General features: G+C 38.5%; 1 protein-coding gene and 1 long non-coding RNA gene across 4 annotated transcripts in view; one reads left to right on the forward strand and one right to left on the reverse strand.

Annotated features, from left to right (window-relative positions):
* Positions 1-11,518, forward strand: part of fus (epithelial splicing regulatory protein fusilli) — a 308,026-nt gene extending 296,508 nt beyond the window's left edge. For all 3 annotated transcript variants that reach the window (XR_011716420.1, XM_071691440.1, XM_071691441.1), the window contains one exon: positions 5,830-11,518. Coding sequence is in view for 2 of the 3 variants with exons in the window: in XM_071691441.1 (XP_071547542.1) it covers positions 5,830-5,907 (78 nt within the window). In the remaining variant the exon portion in view is untranslated. The remainder of the gene's footprint in view (positions 1-5,829) is intronic.
* LOC139764601 (uncharacterized) overlaps positions 1-23,362 on the reverse strand; it is a 75,806-nt gene that overhangs the window by 7,815 nt on the left and 44,629 nt on the right. The gene's annotated exons all lie outside the window — the stretch shown is intronic.

The raw sequence follows: 23,362 nt of genomic DNA on the forward strand, positions 1-23,362 counted from the left end.
AAGTTACAGTGTATGTATATATCTTAAGAATCATTTATTCCTCACTATTCAATGTTTAGATATCATTCAGTTGTAAAAGGAAAAAATTATAATGTATTAACTACATTAATATCCTTTTACAATGTGTATTGCTTTACTCAGGATGGCTCATGCATAACTTCCAGACAGCTTGGTTGCTACTAATTCCAATACATGCGCTTACATACATTTACTGATTTCTTGTCAACATACACCTTCACATATCCATGCATTTCATCACAAATCAGTTTTTCATCCTACTAGCATCCTCATTTGTTCATGCTCTTCAGATTCTTATTTCTCCATGGTCTCCATTTACAGCAGAAGTTCATTAACGTAGACATTTTTGGATCAGAATTCAGGGTAACTTGTATACTTGAAAACTGAATGTGAAAACTTAATTTAACACCACTGTAACAATGTCTGAGCCGTTAAAGAAACTGAAGCTCCAAATAGCAGGCATTCAGGGTTACTGCTTAACAACAAAAGGCACATGGTGATGTCATAACTTACTCAAGTGTTTTGTTTGTACATGCTACAAACAGCATTTCTAATCTGATTCGTGAAAGTCAAAATTCTGTATTTATTATTATATACTTTAAACTGTTTAAACTGCTTAAAACTAGTTTTAAATGAATGTGATACATTTATTAACAAAAAACTAAAACGTGGAAGTTGAGAAGACATAGGAAGTCTTGAAGTACCTATTCTCATATGAACTATAAATGCTTGTCCACACCATGTTTTAATTATATATACCATGTTTTAATTGTATATCAGTATGGTAGAGAAAAATTACAATTGAAATTATATTGTCATCTAGCCACTCCCTCATCCTTGTTAATTCAGTATAATGAAATGTATAGTATATTTAATTACCTTGCACAGTGTTACCGGATTTCACAAGCTTAAGGTTACATTGCAAGTGAAAGGTCACCTTTAGTGGGGCTACATCTTTAGGAGTAAAATGTTTTGTTAAAGAACCTCATTCCAAAGGAGTTTGCACTTCCCTGCTACTGAAAGAACAGCCTTGGGCTGTAGGAGCTTTAAGAAGAGTCTTGGGTAACACCAGGACTCTTTTTTTATAGAAATTGGTCCTGGAGTAATTATAGATATTAAAGAAAAATTACCTTGAACCCAGGTACACAAGATCAAACACACTTTTTTGAATTACCCATTTCATTCCTCACTCAGACAACCTTACCATTGTTTTGTGCTCATGTTTCACAAACTCATTGAAGAGCTGGCTGTATCACCTCATGTGATATACTCTTCTGCAAATGTACCCAATCTTTCCCCATAATATTCTTTTTGGGACTTCTGTACCCTCTATTCCAATGATATCCCAGCCCTTGCATGCATTTTTATTCAGAAAATATTTTGTTGTGAACAGTTCTCCTCTGTTCGTATGGTTTGTCTGTTCACGTCTGTCTACATTTTTTCATATATCATGCTGCTGCTTTATTACATTAGTTGTATTAATGGTCACCATTTGCTTCCTTTCCCTAGATAAACTCCCCAGTCCATTATTCACACTGCAGAATCTTGCTTTCAACCAGAAAACTTTGACCACTCTTTGTTGCATGCTTTTTAAGCGCTGAGGTCCATATGTAAGATCATTCATAACTCCCACCATCTCTCATACGTTTTGTTTATTATGAGTTACACAGTAGCACGATTTCTTTGCCCACCTTGCACTTGCTTTTAACTGTTGCATGCACAGTATTGAGTATTGCATTTAGTGTTTGGACACCATGTTAGCTCTCTCCCTCAACATAGTTGTTGCTACTTCATGTAGTCCAACAGGCTTGTTTTGAACTTTGCATAAAGCCTTTTATGCGTGCGCACACACACATATACACACACACTCAATTTGTTCTGTTTGCTTTTTTTCTTTATACTTATGGTGTATGGTGTTCTCCTTCGCCTTTATACTTCTCTCATCTTATTTATATTCATTTGGTTTTTTCCAACTTATAAAGAAGGGTAGGCTCTAGAGAGAATTTAATGGACAGCTTCGCACTTTCTAGAAAAATTCTGGCAGCTAAGGAATAAAACTAGTTTGTTTTTAGTAATATGTGGATGTCATGAATGTGTGATTAGAAATTTCACCAAACTCTAAGGTCTCATGATTACGGCTTAGTTGGGATAGTGTCTTTATTGCTAGTTACATTGTCTGGAAAGTAATATACATTTCTGAATTGCACTGGGCCTTTGTCAAGGGCATTCAGATTTGTTTTTAAATGTCTGCAGGGCTAAGAACAAAAATATAAGCATTACAGCTTTTCATTGGTAATGGTTTGAGGCCATGTTTTACCATTTATCAAAATTTCATGGCTGCCTACTTATGCTGCAAGAAATTGTAACCTATATTGTTATTTAATATGCTTGCCTTAGAGACAAGCATATCTTTAAGTCTTTGATTCAGTAGAACCTGAGGCTAGTATCTTAACTTTTTTTCCATAGAACATCACGTTGGGATTTGGTTTATATGATGGGCACACTGCTCTTTAAGAAGTTGAACTAAATACCTGAACTGAATAAAGATACGACAGTAACTTCGACCAAAAAAGTGCAGGTCAGACACATTTTTCACCCTTTGCTATACCCAAGCAGATTCACTGATTGGTCAGAAAAGATTCATTGAGCATACTGTAAGCTTACAAAACATGAAATTCATCAGGGTGGGGGAAATGGGACTGCTATTGAGGTGAAATTCATTATCTGATAAACTACCTTTTAGTGTATCCCAAAACCCAAAGTATGCATGATACATACTGGGTATATCATACTGAGCACACATACTCTACAATAAATGTTGAATTTTCCATGCTAGTGTTCTTTGGTTTGTGTAGTTACTGGAGGGAGTAATGAGAAATATTTGAGATTGACTAATAAGGTAAAGGTTAAATGCAATTGCTGTGTAATTTCCTTTTTTTTTTTTTTACTCATAATTTCCCCTTTTTATAATTTTCTGGATTTTTTCATTCTTTACACAGTATTCATTTTTTTCCCATAATTTGACAAGTACTAGATATTTGAAGTCACTTATGTAAGGATTTAGTGTTTACTGCTGTTGAAATGGTTTAATTGGATGTAGTAGTCCAGTTAGTAAGTGGGGAGCGTGTATAGAAGCTAAAGTAGCAAAAAAAGAAGTCCATGAGACAGGAAATGGTAAACAGTTTTGCTTTTTTAATGATAATTGTCATGGGTGGATAACTTCATTCTTTAGAAATGGAAGGACTAAGTGAAGGATACAGAAAGATGGGTAGCACAGTCATATTAACTTGAGCAAAGTGCGAGGCAAAAAAGAGAGTTGACAGTGCAGTAGTAGAAAGACAAGTGTAATATTAGTCCCATGGTGCAACTGCAGAAGGGAGAGGCAATGCCAGGGTTCTGTGGTGCCAGTGCAGGAGGGGCGAGGCTGTGCCCAAGTCCTGTAGTGCTACTGTGAGAAGAATGATGAGATCCTAAGGTCATTTGGTGCAAGAGGGATGTGGCAGTGCTGGGATTCAGAGGTGCAAAAAGGATTAAGTGCCAGGTTTCTTTGATGCTACTGCAGGAGGGAGTTAAAGCTGGTATTACATTATGCTGCTGGTACTGAAGAAGGTGATGCTGGAGCCTTGTTGGTGACTAGTGATGTTCCCAGTTGGAGAGGAGAAGGTGATGTTCTTGACAGCTGTGACCATCATGCAAACTCAAGAGGATGTGCAAGTGCCAAAATCCTATATGTAGATATCAAAGTCATGCCTTTGTGCTGTGTGCACTGCTGAGATTTTAATGTGTGAACCACAGTTATAAACACATCACTCTCCTCTGTGTCATCTAAGTGTAGTTGGATGAACTGTAGATTGTGTCCATAAAGAGCTTTAGAGCAACACGAGTGTTTTGCTACAGTGCTTCCACTCCCATTACAATGGACTCAGCAGAGTAATACAGGTGCTTCAGGCTTCTGGACATCCACTGCTGGCAGAAGTGGAGGTGAGCAGAGCACAGGTTGGATACAACTATATGTAGTGATGGTCCTTGATCTGACATAATGGAGATTGCTGTGTTGGCATATCTTTGGTATAAGAGGCTGTTAGTTTAAGTTTAATAGGCTGGCAGTAATATCTTTCTGTTCCCAGGACCCGTATGTGAAAAGAATGGGGAAGGACAGCAGAGGAGAGTGGGATTGGAGGGGGGTTGGATAAGTCTGACATTCCAATGGTATCTTAGTGGATGTCCTTAATGCAGTCACTTAAGACCACCTTCTTTTAAAGAAATCAAGCTATAGGTGGGTTTCAGGTCACTGCTGGTGTCCATGAAGCCATGTTGAAGGGATTGGCATGGCTTGGGTCCTGGCGACAGCAGAACATTGATAGCAGGGTCTAACGTGGTTGGTTTGCAAAAGTGGATTTTTATTCCATCATAGTGATGCTGATCTTAACCTGCTAGTCACTCTGGGTTACCATTGTAATATATATTATGTGTGCAAGTCTCTACTCTTTTGGAATGTACTTACCAAGGAAAGGGGATGCAACCAAAGGTAACATGAACAAATGTGTACAATAACCAGAAGAGTTTCCCTGTTGGTGCAGGAGCAGGAAAAGAGGTGAAGCAGTAGACCATGGTGCCACTGCATGAAGGCAATGTTAGGGTTGTCAGGTGCTGCTGCAGGAGGGATGAAGCATTGCTGGGGACTCTATACTGTTGCTGTAAGTTCAGTGAGGTGATGCTTGGGTCCTGTGGTGCGTTACAGGAGGAATGTTATAATGCTGGGATCCCATGGTACTACTGTGGGAGGGATGAAGCAATGTTGCAGTTCTTTGGTGCTTTTTGTAGGAGTAGTGAAGTAGTAGCAGGGTCCCATGTGATACTGCAGGAAAGATTAGGGTTACATGATTGCTGCTGTTGAAGGAGACAGCGTTCTGACCCAGGTGGTGGTTAGTGTTATCAATGGAGAGTAGGTGAAGTGATGTCCTTAACAGCTATGCTCTTTATTCAAGCCCAGTGGATATACACACCATACAGAAGCCCTACTGGTGGCACTAGTCAAATTTCCATGCAGTGCACTGCACTTGAGTATTCTTACATGAACTGAAGTTAAAGACATATCACTATGTGGCATGCCATCTAAGTGCATCCCTGAGAACTGCAAAATGGGGCAAGAACTCTTGATTAATGCAGTGTCACCTCAGTATCAATGAACCACTGACAACCTTCACTTTTTTTTGTATGTGTGTGTGTGCTGACAATCACTGGTGTGAATGAGAATTTTGGTTGTAGGGTTCAGAATTACAAAATTAATCTTCATAGGTATTGCTGATGTAATGGTCTTGGAGATATATAATTCAAAAGATTATGAATTCATTGCACTGGTAGTATTTGATCTTGGTGAGAAACTATCATAATTAATTTTTTCAAAGGAAGTGCTGATTAGTGCATGGTAAACACAAATTAGCCAATTAATAAACCATAGAATTATTACAATTACCCCATTTGATTCCTCCATACCATCTTTGCTAGAGATTAAAAGTTAAAGTTAAGATTAAGATAAAGTTGTTCAGATCTTATTGTAAGCTACTTTAAATCTTGGTAAACCATGAAATGACTGAATAAAGACCCTACGTTTTGGTTGATTATTATATAATTGGTGAGAAGAAAGTGTATCAAATAATTTATTTGCTGGCTGTAATGGGAAAGAAATTTATTTGTGGCATGTTTTGAACTTTCACTTTAGTATTGTAAAAATTGAGTGTAGTATGTGAACTTTCATGGTTATGTATATGCTATTCAAACAGTGCTTTTTAATTTTTTCTTTTTTAACAGATACCACCCGAGTGTATACCTATTCAAGCAAATGGCGACACATCACGGCATAATGGTGAGGCAGTGGCCACCATGTGAGGCATCAGGAAACTTCAGTTGTGTAACAACCTCACACTAAACATTATGCTTGAACCTCTACATAAATGACGATGATAAAAGTATCATCACATTTTCAGTGTGACCTTTTGAATTTTATGGGACATGTACATTGGCAATTCCTCCTGCAGTACGAGGAAAATATCTTAACGTATCAGTGGTATAATTTCAGTTCAAGAGAAAGAGATTGCTTGATTCAGTAATTTGAAGTGTCTTTGAGAATGGAAAATTACTGTTTATTACTTTTACCCATTTGATTATGTACAAGAGTCTTTTGCTAAAAAATTACAGCAGTCTTCTGCTTTGGTGAAAAATTGTTCATAACTGAGTGAGCCCTGCTTAAATGGCAGAGTTAAGCAGGTGTATTGGTGTACATATATAAAACAATTTCATAGTAAACAGCAGAACTGTTGAAAATGCTGTGATTTATCATAACACCAGTCCCCTCCTAATGATCCATAATCCAGAAAGGAGATCATGATTCACAAGAATATATACATACTGCCAACAACCAGAATGTTCTTTATAAAGAAAAAAAACCCTCTTTAGCATTAGTATGTTGTCTAATGACCTCTTTATTTAGAATGTTTATATTGATATAAACTTAGGAAACAGAATTTTCTTTGATTTTCTGTAGGTTGTGTTATTAATGATTGTCCTTAGGTTAAGGAGCTTGTTGCAAGAGCCTATTGGCTGCAACTCATGTGACAACAAGTATCACAAAGTCTTCCCAGTAGTTATTTTAAGTAAATTTTATGTATACTGTCACCTGCATTGGTGCCTAAGATATGAGTTGACAGTAAGTTTATAGCATAAGTACAGATGCTATTCTTATAGATTTTAAGTTTTCTACCTTAATTTTTACTTCTTTGTTACTCATGTGCATTCCAAGTGCCTTATTGAAGTTACATGTATTGAGCATTGCTTACTACAAAACCGCCGTCAGTACTACAGTGTGCTGCTGTAGCCCCTCAGTTTTGTTTCAGATATCCTACTAAGGACCAAACTTTGTCATACTTTTATTTTTCAGTCAATTAGTAAGAGCAAAGATATGTACAAAATATTTTTAAATCTGCAGTGTCGAAGTACAGCTGTTCTTAATAGCATATTAAAGGTTTGAAAGTTCTTTGGTACTATGAAGTGCTGATTATACAGGAAATTAGTTATTATACTGAAGCAATGAGATTATAAGGCTACAGATTAAGTCCTATATATCAGGTCTTAAGCTGAGCATATGGAGAGGCCATGTTCCTATCTCAAAGGTGGGTGGGTTGCCCATAACTTTTTGTTGCTGTAGAGTTAATAACTTGAAGGTTAGTAATGAATATTTTTTTAATTTACTTATAGTCATTCATTTATCCAACATTGATATCTGAAAGTTAAAGAAGTTCAAACCAGTTTCTTTGGTGAAATTTCACTTTTGTGTATAATCTTGCATTGAATGTATAACAAAATGCTGATTATATATTGTCGAAATTTCACATTTCAAGTCTGAAAAACCACACAACAGAACTGAATAGGTTATAGCTCTGCAGCAGCTGTTTGATCTCCCCTTGTTCCCGTTGATGCTACTCACCCACTTTTGCTGCCTAACCAGTTACATTGGTTCCCCTCAAATATTTTCTGGCAGATTGTATATAGTTTTTACCCTTTGGGTGCTTTCATGTTAAAGTTACCATTTCTATAATGTGGTAAACTTAATTGTGGAAGTTCTATGGGATTGTCCTTTGGCTTGTTATTGAGAAAGACAAAGTTCAGCCTTGGATCTCCTGTTTAATGGAAATGATTATTGCTCTTGCCACATTATCCACCAAGTAAGTTTGGTTTTGTTAGTATTTTCCTGTCTCAGCAAGTTTGTTATCTTGGTTTTATACAAAAATTTTTGAAAGTAAAACAAATTGTTGTGATTTAGTTGCCCTTGCATCAGAAGCTGGGGCTTATCAGCTGCAGACTTCATATTTTTGTGCTGCAGTACACTGTTGTTATTATTATTATTATCATTATTATTATTATTACTATTATTATTACTATTATTATTATTATTATTATTATTATTATTATTAGTATTATTATTATTATTATTGTTTATAATCATTATTATTATTATTATTATTATTATTATTACTTTTAATTACATCATTATTGCTATTATTATTATTGCTATTGTTGTTCTTAATATATGTAATTACCTTACTAAGTAACCTTTTGTATTTGAAGACAGGGTGCTCCACACAACACTGAAGTGCTGTAGCTAATTATCTTGTTAGTTGTTAAGTAAGCCTCCCTTAAATCTTTTGGGAGTTATAACTTGTTGACTGTTGACTGTTTTTCAGATGATGTAGTTTATTATTGTAGCTATTAAGTAGCCCTCATTTTCAGTGTAGGGCTTTTGACTTGCTGGCTGCATTTTGAGTGCTGCAGTTTATCAGTTTCTTGTTCTTCGTACCCTAGTCGTGACAGCGTGAGTAGTGAGCTGCAACGGTGCTCAAGCCACTCTCAACCTAATGCTCAGGCAGCCACGTGCACCATATTTCTAATTATGTGAATTTTTTACAATATTGCATATTGTAATTTTCTCAGTTATGAGACAGCATCATTGTATCCTCGTTTCAGTTCCTTCATCTTAACATTTGCCACAATTTTTGTACAGGTATTTTACTTTTATTGACAAGAGAAATTTTTTCACTTGCATGCTACTTTTTTGTAATCATAGGATTCACAATATCATAATTGCTCTTCAGCAAGCTTTTCATAAAAGAAAGTATTTATTGTATTCTTGGCCATATGGCAGCGGTATTGTAGTGCTTTGTGTTTGCAATGCATGGGATTCGAGTTTGGTCCTGGGGTAAGAAAAATTTTGCATGGTATTCCTCTATACGGTATACTCATAGATGATCACTCCATCCTGTAGCTCAAGACAAAGCTAATCCATCATGGGAGGATACTGCTTTACACTAATAAGAAATTGCACAGCCACATGTTAGTGTACACTGTGTAAAGATAAATTAAACTCTTTTATCAGGTTTTCAGTTACCACTTCATAACTTTGCTGGGTTGCTGATGAAGATACAATATAAGCATGCATATTTTCTCATTATATAGGTTTCTCATATTTCTTGCACAATTTCCCATACTAAAGTTGTCAGTTATATGCTGAATTATGATTGTTATATACAATACTTATAACTGAGTAAATTTTTTCTTACTCTTATTACTTTGATAGATCTGATTAGTATTCCCTGTAAATTCTTTCATAATTCTTTCTTATATTTTTACTCTGCTGTGGTGTGCGTGGCTGAAAACTTATTTATTACACATATATTACCAGTTTGAATTTGATGAAAAGTTTGTGAGAAATTTAAGAGAAGTTAAATTATTTCCTATGTTTAAGAAGTCATCAGTATCCAAAGATAAAGTATGTTTATCAAGTGAATGAGGTTTTTATAATATATATAATGATCGCTGGTATAATCGTTGCATTATCTCGTGACCATCATCTGTGATATTTTAAAGTGTGAAGAGCCATCTTATGGAATGCCAGGGAGACAGGTGCTCAATAGTTTGATTATTAATTTGTGGCTAAAATTCACCATGATTTTGGGAGAATTACTGGTTCGTCTCGGGCATCTTCAGGGTGTAAAGGGATATCCTGGCTCACTCTCGACAGAGAACATTGTGGAAGCTTGATTGTTATTGTAAGAATTTTTCACCTAAATTTTTTTATTTTTAATGGTATAATTTAACCATACTATTCATTTTGTATGGGTTTGTATTAATGATCATTGCTCTTACTGAACTGGTTAATCTTTAAACATGAAACTGGTTTAACTGCTTATGGTGCCCTTATGATTTAACCAGCATTGCCGTATGAAAGCACATTAAATTTTTGAATTTATGTTATGGAAGCGGTATTACAAATTATTTGTGCCACTTTGTATATCTGTCGTGTGGGAGCCATGTGAGGGACTTTTTTTTCTTTCCGTAGGTATTTTTTCCATCTGGTGCATTGGAAGGTACTTCTGGGTTTTGGTGAATGAATTATTTGTTGCTCTGTAGCTCACCTTGGGTCCCGCTCTGTCAATCCAGTCAGTAATAATGATTTTTTGAAGGTGGTTGAGGCAGTCATTAGCTTTGGTTCTTTGCGGCTTTGGGTACACCAAACTAGGGTATATATATTAATTCCCCAGTTCTTTGTCTTCTTCTGTGTTTGCTTCTTTCTCTGTTGGTAGTTTGTAAATCAAAAGAAATTTGAAGTGTCCCACAGTTATGTAAAGATAATACTAATGCAAAGACTTGTTTATACATTTTTAGAAGTTTGAGTTACTTCAGTTTTCTTTTGTGTAGTGCTAATAATCCTAGCATCCCAGTATAATCCTTTACCTGATTTCCATGGCTTTTTACACTAGCGATAACTTAGTTCTTAAGGTCATTTCATTTTTTTGTGCTCCATACTTCATGTGCACATTCCATTAGTGATAGGAAATTTCTTAGTCTCCAGTTCCATTTCCTTCTTGTGTGTGTATATATATGATGGAGATATTATCTTAGTTAAGTCTGCTCAAAAAGTTGGTCGAGACATTCTGTCCTATCTGCTTTTAGAGCTGTGAAAAGCACTGATTTAATGGAAAAAATTCCATGTCTGCAAGAGGTTCCCATAGGCACAGATCGTCTGGCTGGCTCTCACTCAACACAACTTTTTTTTTTTTTCTGTTTCTATGAATATTTAGATTTTAATGTAGATTTTATATAGACTACATTTTATTTAAATAAGCCGTGTTGTATGAAGTGGTTGGTATAAGAAGAGCCTAGTTTATTATTTTCTCCCTGTATAATCTACATTGCATTTTTAGACAAGTCCCATTCAGTGATGCCCACCAATGCATACATGTCATGTAAGCAGTGCCCACCTAAATATCTCTGCCATTTACAGTGTGAATAGTCATTTCTGTTGGTAGAGCCAAAGATTATGAGGATGTAGAGCAGAGAAGACATGAAACATCCTTACTAGGCCATTCTTTTTGATGGGATTTTGGTATCCCCATGTGCAATATACAGAATATTTATCCTGTATTTCTAGTGTGTGTAACTTGTTGCAATATGAGAGTATGATTATCCTGATGCACTTAACAGTGTTGAGAGAATGTTTAATTTTTGTAGATTTTATAGTTCAGTATGAACTATAATAGTGTGACTTAGTTATAGATATCATTATTAGGAACATTTTCTAGACTCACCTGAATTGAAAAATATTTACTTAGGGTGTGACACAAAGAATGGGTCCAAAACATTGGTGTACTGTTTGTTGTTGGGAGAAGCAAACAAATTTGGAAAGAGATAAGATACCTGAGTATCCCAATGACTACTCTAAGATTTTTTGCATCCCAATACATATTACATAAATGAAAAGGTGAGATCTTTGATATTCATTTTAGAGCTAGACATAACTCTTTTGAACACTGCAAACTTTATAAATAGAAATTAGCATATATAAATAGGAGCAAACTATATTGCTGTTTGTATATGCAAATATAGATTAGTGACCATAGCAGCTTCATGCATGTATTTATATCAGATTAATAAATTAATGAATTATTGGCTTTTTATCATCCCCTGAATGTGGGTAACCACTACGACTTTCCCTATACCGCCAACCCTTTCATTGATCTGCACTCATTAGTAATAAGTCTGGGAAAGGAAAAGTAAAAACTGACTTTATGGATGAGACTAAATACACTTTCAAATAAAAGATTCCTTTTACCACCAGTGGTTTCATGTTTGTTGCGCGCTTCTTCAAAATATTGACATAAGTTTGCAAGGGAGACAATTTTTCATTTACACAAGGTCATTTGTAAGATTGTATGGTTAATATGTTCCACATACTCTGATAAGCTCAATACCACATAGGTATCAAGGCAGCTGGAAAATGAAAGTCCTGTGGGCTGCATATTGACAACCTAATCAGCTCCAGGGGTTCCCTATGGAAGGATAAAAGCTAAATGCAGGGGTAGAGAACAACAAAATATCATTAACCCTGTGATATCCACACAGCTTTTCTACCCTTACAGGATGAGAGATAGAATAATGGTCATTATACTTGTACATAATTTTCATATATTTATTTACTATACCTAATCGCCGTCTCCTACGTTAGCGAGGTAGCACAAGGAAACAGATAAAAGACCCACATACACATGTATATACATACATATACATTTCAATGTATACATACATATACACACACAGACATATACATATATACACATGTACATATTCATACTTGCTGCCTTCATCCTTTCCCATCACCAACCCACCACAAAAGGCTACATTCGTTTGCACTCAGTCTCTAGCTGTCATGTGTAATAGACCAAAACCACCTCCCTTTCCACATCCAGGCCCCACAAAACTTTCCATGGTTTACCCCAGACACTTCACATGCCCTGGTTCAATCCGTTGACAGCAAGTCGACCCTGGTATACCCCAACATTCCAATTCGCTCTATTCCTTGCACGCCTTTCACCCTCTTGTATGTTCAGGCCCCGATTGCTCAAAATCTTTATCACTCCATCCTTCCACCTCCATTCTCTCCATGTAACAAAACCATTTCCACAAACGCTTTTCTGCTCTCTCAACCACAATCTTTTTATTACCACACATCTTCCTTAATTACTCAATCAAACCATCCCACACCACATACTGTCCTCAAACATTTCATTTCCAACACATCCACCCTCCTCTGCACAACCATATCTTTAACCCATGCCTCGAACCATACAACATCGTTGGACCCACTATTCCTTCAAACATACCCATTTTTGCTCTCCAAGATAACATTCTCGCCTTCCACACATTCTTCAACGCTTCCAGAACCTTCGCCCCTAACCCCACCACATGACTCACTTCCACTTCTATGGTTCCATCTGCTGCTAAATCCACTCCCAGATATCTAAAACACTTCACTTCCTCCAGTTTTTCTACATTCAAACTTACCTCCCAATTAACTAGTCCCTCAACCCTACTGAACCTAATAACCTTACCCTAATTCAAATTTACTCTCGGCTTTCTTCTTTCACACACTTTACCAAACTCAGTCACAAGCACTGTATCATCAGTGAACAATAACTGACTCACTTCCCAAGCCTTCTCATCCACAACAGACTGCATACTTGCTCTCTAAAATTCTTGCATTTACCTCCCTAACCACCCCATCCATAAACAAATTAAACAACTATGGAGACATCATGCACCCCTACCGCAAACCAACATTCATTGGGAACCAACCACTTTCCTCTCTCCCTACTAGTACACATGCCTTACACCCCTGGTAAAACCTTTTAACTGCTTCTAGCAACTTACCTACCAAATCATACACCCTTTAAAACCTTCCTCAAAGCATCTCTATCAATCCTATGTGTACTTTTTCAAAGTATTTCTCATACATTCTTCAAAGCAAACACCTGATCCACACATCCTGTACTACTTCTGAAACCACACTGCTCTTCCCCAATGTGATGTTCTGTACATGCCTTTACCCTCTCATTCCATAACCTCCCATATAATTTCCAAGGAATACTCCACAAACTTTTTTTTTTTTTTTTTTGCCGCTGTCTCCCGCGTTTGCGAGGTAGCGCAAGGAAACAGACGAAAGAAATGGCCCAACCCACCCCCATACACATGTATATACATACGTCCACACACGCAAATATACATACCTACACAGCTTTCCATGGTTTACCCCAGACGCTTCACATGCCTTGATTCAATCCACTGACAGCACGTCAACCCTGGTATACCACATCGCTCCAATTCACTCTATTCCTTGCCCTCCTTTCACCCTCCTGCATGTTCAGGCCCCGATCACACAAAATCTTTTTCACTCCATCTTTCCACCTCCAATTTGGTCTCCCTCTTCTCCTCGTTCCCTCCACCTCCGACACATATATCCTCTTGGTCAATCTTTCCTCACTCATTCTCTCCATGTGCCCAAACCATTTCAAAACACCCTCTTCTGCTCTCTCAACCACGCTCTTTTTATTTCCACACATCTCTCTTACCCTTACGTTACTTACTCGATCAAACCACCTCACACAACACATTGTCCTCAAACATCTCATTTCCAGCACATCCATCCTCCTGCGCACAACTCTATCCATAGCCCACGCCTCGCAACCATACAACATTGTTGGAACCACTATTCCTTCAAACATACCCATTTTTACTTTCCGAGATAATGTTCTCGACTTCCACACATTCTTCAAGGCTCCCAGAATTTTCGCCCCCTCCCCCACCCTATGATCCACTTCCGCTTCCATGGTTCCATCCGCTACCAGATCCACTCCCAGATATCTAAAACACTTCACTTCCTCCAGTTTTTCTCCATTCAAACTCACCTCCCAATTGACTTGACCCTCAACCCTACTGTACCTAATAACCTTGCTCTTATTCATATTTACTCTTAACTTTCTTCTTTCACACACTTTACCAAACTCAGTCACCAGCTTCTGCAGTTTCTCACATGAATCAGCCACCAGCGCTGTATCATCAGCGAACAGCAACTGACTCACTTCCCAAGCTCTCTCATCCCCAACAGACTTCATACTTGCCCCTCTTTCCAAAACTCTTGCATTCACCTCCCTAACAACCCCATCCATAAACAAATTAAACAACCATGGAGACATCACACACCCCTGCCGCAAACCTACATTCACTGAGAACCAATCACTTTCCTCTCTTCCTACACGTACACATGCCTTACATCCTCGATAAAAACTTTTCACTGCTTCTAACAACTTGCCTCCCACACCATATATTCTTAATACCTTCCACAGAGCATCTCTATCAACTCTATCATATGCCTTCTCCAGATCCATAAATGCTACATACAAATCCATTTGCTTTTCTAAGTATTTCTCACATACATTCTTCAAAGCAAACACCTGATCCACACATCCTCTACCACTTCTGAAACCACACTGCTCTTCCCCAATCTGATGCTCTGTACATGCCTTCACCCTCTCAATCAATACCCTCCCATATAATTTACCAGGAATACTCAACAAACTTATACCTCTGTAATTTGAGCACTCACTCTTATCCCCTTTGCCTTTGTACAATGGCACTATGCACGCATTCCGCCAATCCTCAGGCACCTCACCATGAGTCATACATACATTACATAACCTTACCAACCAGTCAACAATACAGTCACCCCCTTTTTTAATAAATTCCACTGCAATACCATCCAAACCCGCTGCCTTGCCGGCTTTCATCTTCTGCAAAGCTTTTAGTACCTCTTCTCTGTTTACCAAATTATTTTCCCTAACCTTCTCACTTTGCACACCACCTCGACCAAAACACCCTATATCTGCCACTCTATCATCAAACACATTCAACAAACCTTCAAAATACTCACTATGCATGCATTCCGCTAATCCTCAGGCACTTCACCATGAACCATACATACACTGAATATCCTTACCAACCAATCAACAACACAGTCACCCACTTTTTTCATAAATTCCATTGCAATACCATCCAAACCCGCCCCCTTGCTGGCTTTCATCTTCCGCTAAGTTTTCATTGCCTCTACTCTGGTTACCAAACCATTCTCTCTGACACTCTCACTTCGCACATCACCTCGACCACTCTATCATCAAAAACATTCAACATACCTTCAAAGTACTCACTCAATCTCCTTCTAACTTCAGCACTACTTGTTATTACCTCCACATTTGCCCCCTTCACCAATGTTCCCATTTGTTCTCTTGTCTTACGCACTTTATTTGCCTCCTTCCAAAACATCTTTTTATTCTCCCTAAAATCTAATGATACTCTCCCACCCCAACTCCCATTGCCCTCTTTTTCACCTCTTGCACCTTTCTCTTGACCTCCTGCCTCATTCTTTTATATATCTCCCAGTAATTTACACTATTTCCATGCAAAAATCATCCAAATGCCTCTCTCTTCTCTTTCACTAACAATCTTCCTTCTTCATCCCACCACTCACTACCCTTTGTAATCTGCCCACTTCCCATGCTTCTCATGCCACAAGCATGAGAAACCATCACTGCTTCCCTAAATACATCTCATTCCTCCCCCACTCCCCGTACCTCCTTTGCTCTCACTTTTTTCCATTCTGCACTCAGTCTCTCCTGGTACTTCCTCACACAAGTCTCTTTACCAAGCTCACTAACTCTCGCCACTCTCATTACCCCAACATTCTCTCCTCTTTTCTGAAAACCTCTACAAATCTTCACCTTTGCCTCCACAAGATAATGATCAGACATCCCTCCAGTTGCACCTCTCAGCACATTAACATCCAAAAGTCTCTCTTTCACGCACCTATCGATTAACATGTAATCCAATAATGCTCTCTGGCCATCTCTCCTACTTACATACATATCTTTACGTATATCTCTCTTTTTAAACCAGGTATTCCCAATCTCCAGTCCTTTTTTAGCACACAAATCTACAAGCTCTTCACCATTTCCATTTACAACACTGAACACCCCATGTACACCAATTATTCCCTCAACTGCCACATTACTCACATTTGCATTCAAATCACCTATCACTATAACTCGGTCTCGTGCATCAAAACTGCTAACACACTCACTCAGCTGCTCCCAAAACACTTCCCTATGATCTTTCTTCTCATGCCCAGGTGCATAGGCGCCAATAATCACCCATCTCTCTCCATCCACTTTCAGTTTTACCCATATCAATCTAGAGTTTACTTTCTTACACTCTATCATATACTTCCATAACTCCTGTTTCAGGAGTAGTGCTACTCCTTTCTTTGCTCTTGTCCTTTCACCAACCCCTGACTTTACTTCCAAAACATTACCAAACCACTCTTCCCCTTTACCCTTGAGCTTCATTTCACTCAGAGCCAAAACATCTAAGTTCCTTTCCTCAAACATACTACCTGTCTCTCCTTTTTTCTCATCTTGGTTACATCCACACACATTTACACACCCCAATCCGAGCCTTCCAGGAGGATGAGCACTCCCCGCATGACTCCTTCTTCTGTTTCCCCTTTTAGAAAGTTAAAATACAAGGAGGTTCCTCCCCCACGCCCCTTACGTCATTTGCCCTCACCTTCTGCCATTCTGCACTCAATCTCTCTTGGTACTTCCTCACAGAGGTCACCCTTCCAAGCTCACTTACTCTCACCACTATCTTCACCTCAACATTCTCTCTTCTTTTTTGAAAACTTCTACAAATCTTCACCTTCACCTCCACAAGATAATGATCAGACATCCCTCCAGCTGCCCCTCTCATTACATGAACATCCAAAAGTCTCTCTTTCACATGTCTATCAATTAACAAGTAATCCAATAATGCTCTCTGGCCATCTCTCCTACTTACATACTTATGTATATCTCTCTTTTTAAACCAGGTATTCCCAGTCACCAGTCTTTTTTCAGTACATAAATCTATAAGCTCTTCACCATTTCCATTTACAATACTGAATACCCCATGTACACCAATTATACCCTCAACTGCCACATTACTCACCTTTGCATTCAAATCACCCATCACTATAACCCGGTCTCGTGCATCAAAGCTGCTAACACACTCACCTGCTCGAAAAACACTTGCCTCTCATGATCCTTCTTCTCATAACCAGGTGCATAGGCATATTTATATATTCTTTTTTTTTTATTATACTTTGTCACTGTCTCCCGCGTTAGTGAGGTAGCACAAGGAAACAGACAAAACAATGGCCCAACCCACCCACATACACATGTACATACATACATGCCCATATATGCATATATACATACCAAAACACTTCAACGTATCCATATATATATATATATATATATATATATATATATATATATATATATATATATATATATGTACATATTCATACTTGCTGCCCTCATCCACTCCCATTGCCACCCCGCCACACATGAAATGGCACACCCCGCGTGCGTGCGTGAGGTAGCACTAGGAAAAGACAACAAAGGCCACATTCGTTCACACTCAGTCTCTAGCTGTCCTGTGTACTGCACCAAAACCACAGCTCCCTTTCCACATCTAGGCCCCACAAAACTTTCTATGGTTTACCCCAGATGCTTCACATGCCCTGGTTCAATCAATTGACAGCACGCTACCCCGGTATACCCCATAATTCCAATTCACTATTCCTTGCACGCCTTTCACCCTCCTGTATGTTCAGGCCCCGATCACTCAAAATCTTTTTCACTCCATCTTTCCACCTCCAATTTGGTCTCCCACTTCTCCTCATTCCCTCCACCTCTGACACATATATTCTCTTTGTCAATCTTTCCTCACTCATTCTCTCCATGTGACCAAACCATTTCAAAACACCCTCTTCTGCTCTCTCAACCACACTTTTTTTTTTTTTTTACCACACATCTCTCTTACCCTTTCATTACTTACTCAATCAAACCATCTCACACCACATACTGTCCTCAAACATCTCATTTCCAACACATCCACCCTCCTCCGCACAACTCTATCTATAGCCCATGCCTCGCAACCATATATCATTGTTGGAACCACTATTTCTTCAAACATACCCATCTTTACTTTCGAATATTATATACACACACACACACACACACACACACACACACACATATATATATATATATATATATATATATATATATATATATATATATATATATATATATATATATATTTTTTTTTTTTTTTTCATACTATTCACCATTTCCCGCATTAGCAAGGTAGCGTTAAGAACAGAGGACTGGGCCTTAGAGGGAATATCCTCACCTGGCCCCCTTCTCTGTTCCTTCTTTTGGAAAATTGAAAAAAAAAAAATGAGAGGGGAGGATTTCCAGCCCCCCGCTCCCTTCCCTTTTAGTCGCCTTCTACGACACGCAGAGAATACGTGGGAGAAAGAATATATATATATATATATATATATATATATATATATATATATATATATATATATATATATATATATATATATATCGCTACCTTGCTATTGCGGGAAATGGCGAATAGTGTGAAAAAAAAAAATATATATATATATATATATATGTACTGTCCCTTGGGATAGGGGAGAAAGAATACTTCCCACATATTCCCTGCATGTCGTAGGAGGCGACTAAAAGGGGAGGGAGCTGGGGCTGGAAATCCTCCCCTCTCGTTTTTAATTTTCCAAAAGAGGGAACAGAGAAGGGGGCCAAGTGAGGATTTCCCTCAAAGCCTCAGTCCTCTGTTCTTAACGCTAGCTTGCTACTGCGGGAAATGGCGAATAGAATGAAAAAAAAGAATACATATATATATATATATATATATTTATATATATATATATATATATATATATATATATATATATATATATATATATATATATATATATATACATGTGTACGTGTAGGAAGAGAGGAAAGTGATTGGTTCTCAGTGAATGTAGGTTTGCGGCAGGGGTGTGTGATGTCTCCATGGTTGTTTAATTTGTTTATGGATGGGGTTGTTAGGGAGGTGAATGCAAGAGTTTTGGAAAGAGGGGCAAGTATGAAGTCTGTTGTGGATGAGAGAGCTTGGGAAGTGAGTCAGTTGTTGTTCGCTGATGATACAGTGCTGATGGCTGATTCATGTGAGAAACTGCAGAAGCTGGTGACTGAGTTTGGTAAAGTGTGTGAAAGAAGAAAGTTAAGAATAAATGTGAATAAGAGCAAGGTTATTAGGTACAGTAGGGTTGAGGGTCAAGTCAATTGGGAGGTAAGTTTGAATGGAGAAAAACTGGAGGAAGTAAAGTGTTTTAGATATCTGGGAGTGGATCTGGCAGCGGATGGAACCATGGAAGTGGAAGTGGATCATAGGGTGGGGGAGGGGGCGAAAATCCTGGGAGCCTTGAAGAATGTTTGGAAGTCGAGAACATTATCTCGGAAAGCAAAAATGGGTATGTTTGAAGGAATAGTGGTTCCAACAATGTTGTATGGTTGCAAGGTGTGGGCTATGGATAGAGTTGTGCGCAGGAGGATGGATGTGCTGGAAATGAGATGTTTGAGGACAATGTGTGGTGTGAGGTGGTTTGATTGAGTAAGTAACGTAAGGGTAAGAGAGATGTGTGGAAATAAAAAGAGCGTGGTTGAGAGAGCAGAAGAGGGTGTCTTGAAATGGTTTGGGCACATGGAGAGAATGAGTGAGGAAAGATTGACCAAGAGGATATATGTGTCGGAGGTGGAGGGAACGAGGAGAAGTGGGAGACCAAAATGGAGGTGGAAAGATGTAGTGAAAAAGATTTTGTGTGATCGGGGCCTGAACATGCAGGAGGGTGAAAGGAGGGCAAGGAATAGAGTGAATTGGATCGATGTGGTATACCGGGGTTGATGTGCTGTCAGTGGATTGAATCAGGGCATGTGAAGCGTCTGGGGTAAACCATGGAAAGCTGTGTAGGTATGTATATTTGCGTGTGTGGACGTATGTATATACATGTGTATGGGGATGGTTTGGGCCATTTCTTTTCGTCTGTTTCCTTGCGCTACCTCGCAAACGCGGGAGACGGTGACAAAGCAAAAAAAATATATATATATATATATATATATATATATATATATATATATTTTTTTTTTTCTTTTCTTTTAAACTATTTGCCATTTCCCGCATTAGCGAGGTAGTGTTAAGAACAGAGGACTGGGCCTTTTTTGGAATATCCTCACCTGGCCCCCTCTGTTCCTTCTTTTGGAAAATTAAAAAAAAAACGTGAGGGGAGGATTTCCAGCCCCCCGCTCCCTCCCCTTTTAGTCGCCATCTACGACACGCAGGGAATATGTGGGAAGTATTCTTAATCCCCTATCCCCAGGGATAATATATATATATATATATATATATATATATATATATATATATATATATATATATATATATATATATATATACACGTAAGAAAGACCCAACCACTCATATACACACATATATACATCGCCACCCCGAGTCAGTGAAGCAGCACCAGGAGATAAAGAAATGCCACATCAGCTCATAATCTAACTCTAGCTGTTATGTGTAACACACTGAAACTACAAAGCCCTGTCAACATCCAGGCCCCACAGACCTTTCCATTGTTTACCCCGGACATTTCACATGCCCTGATTCAGTCCATTGACAGCATGGCTCCAGTATACCACATCATTCGAATTCACTCTATTCCATGCACACCTTTCATCCTCCTGTATGTTTAGGTCCCAGTCCCTCAAAATCTTTTTCACTCTATCCCTTCATCTCCAATTTGGTCTCACATTTCTTGTTCCCTCCACTTCTGAAACATATTTCCTCTTTGTCTACCTTACCTCACTGATTCTCTCCTTATGTCCAAGTCATCTGAACACACACTCCTTTGCTTTCTCAACCACACTCTTTTCATTACCACACACCTCTCTTACCCTTTCATTACTCAATCGATCAAACTACCTCACAACACATATTGTCCTTAAGCATTTCATTCCCAGCACATCCATCTTCCTCCACACAACCCTATCTATAGCCCAAGCCTTGCAACCATATAATATTGTTGGAACTACTATTCCTTCAAACATACCCATTTTTGCTCTCCAAGGTAATGTTCTCTCTTTCCACACATTCTTCATCACTCCCAGAACCTTTGCCCCCTCCCCCATGTTATGACTCACTTCAACTTCCATAGGTGCCTTTCGCTGCCAAGTCCATTCCCAGATATCTAAAACTTCACTTCCTCCAATTTTCCTACATTCAAACTTACATTACAACTGACTTTTCTCTCAACCCTGCTAAACCTAATAACTTTCCATTTATTCACATTTACTCGCAACTTTTCACACACTTTTCCAAACTCAGTCACTAACTTCTGCAGTGTCTCACTCAAATCAGCCACCAATGCTGTATCAACAGCGAACAACTGACTCACTTCCCAGGCCCTCTCATCCCCAACAGACTGCATACTCGCCCCTTTCTCCAAAATCTGCATTTACCTCCCTGACCATCCCATTTATTAACAAATGAAATGCCCATGGTGACATCATGTACCCCTGTTGCAGACTGACCTTCATTGGGAACCAATCACTCTCCTCTCTTCCTACTCATACATATGCCTTACATCCTTGATGAAAACTTCTCTACTTTTGGTAGCTCACCTCCCACACTGTATTTTCTGAATAATTTACTCAAAGCACCTCTATCAACCCTATCATATGCCTTCTTCAGATCCATAAATGCCATATACAAATCCATCTGTTTTTCCTAGTATTTCTAACATATTCTTCGAAGCAAACATCTGATCCACACATCCTCTACCACTTCTGAAACCACACTGCTCTTTCCCAATCTGATGCTTTGTACATGCCTTTACACTCTCAATCAATACCCTCCCATATAATTTCCCAGGAATACTCAACAAACTTATACCTCTGTAATTTGAACATTCACCTTTATCCCCTTTGCCTTTGTACGATGGCACTATACATGCATTCTGCCAATCCTCAGGCACTTCACCATAATCCATACATACACTGAATATCCTTACCAACCAATCAACAACACATTCACCCCTTTCTTAATATATTCAACTGCAATACCATTCATTCTTGCTGCCTTGCTGGAATTCATCTACAAGGCCTTCATTACATCTTCTCTCTTCACTAACTTACTTTCCCTGACTCTCTCACCTCCCACACCAACCCAACCAAAATACCCTATATCTGCCACTCTTATCAACAAACACATTCAAGAGTCCTTCAAAATACTCCATCACTGCCTGATGTCATTTCCCCCTTGTCCTCTTCACCAATGTTCCCATTTGTTCTCGTCTTTCACACATTATTTACCTCCGTCTAAAACCTCTTTTTATTCTACCCAAAGTTTAATTATACTCTTTCATCCCAGCTCTCATATGCCCTCTTTTTTCAACCCTTGCACCTTCCTCTTGACCTGCTGCTTTCTCTTATACATCTCCCAGTTACTGACACTCCTTCCTTGTAAGTACTGTCCAAATACCTCTCTTTTCTCTTTCACTAGCAACTTTACTTCTTCATCCCACTACTCACCTCCCTTTCTATTCTGCCCACCCCACACCTTTCTCATACCACATGCATTTCTTGCACATGTCATCAGTGCTTCCCAAAATACATCCAATTCCTCAGCCACTCCCCTCACTTAAGTTGCTCTCACCTTCTGCCATTCTACACTCAATCTCTCTTGGTATAACTTCACTCAAGTCTCCTTTCCAAGCTCCCTTACCCCCACCACTCTCTTCTCCCGACATTCTCTCATATTTTGAAAACCTCTATAAATCTTTATCCTCACCGTCAGAAGATAGTCCTCAGACATCCCACCAGCTGCCCCTCTCATCCCATTTACATCCAAAAGTCTCTTTTACATGCCTATCAATTAATACGTAATCCGATAATGTCTGCTGACCATCTCTCCTACTCGCATACATATACCAGTGTATATATCT

This window comes from Panulirus ornatus, chromosome 50 (genome assembly GCF_036320965.1).
Source record: "Panulirus ornatus isolate Po-2019 chromosome 50, ASM3632096v1, whole genome shotgun sequence".
In the NCBI taxonomy this organism is placed as follows: domain Eukaryota; kingdom Metazoa; phylum Arthropoda; class Malacostraca; order Decapoda; family Palinuridae; genus Panulirus; species Panulirus ornatus.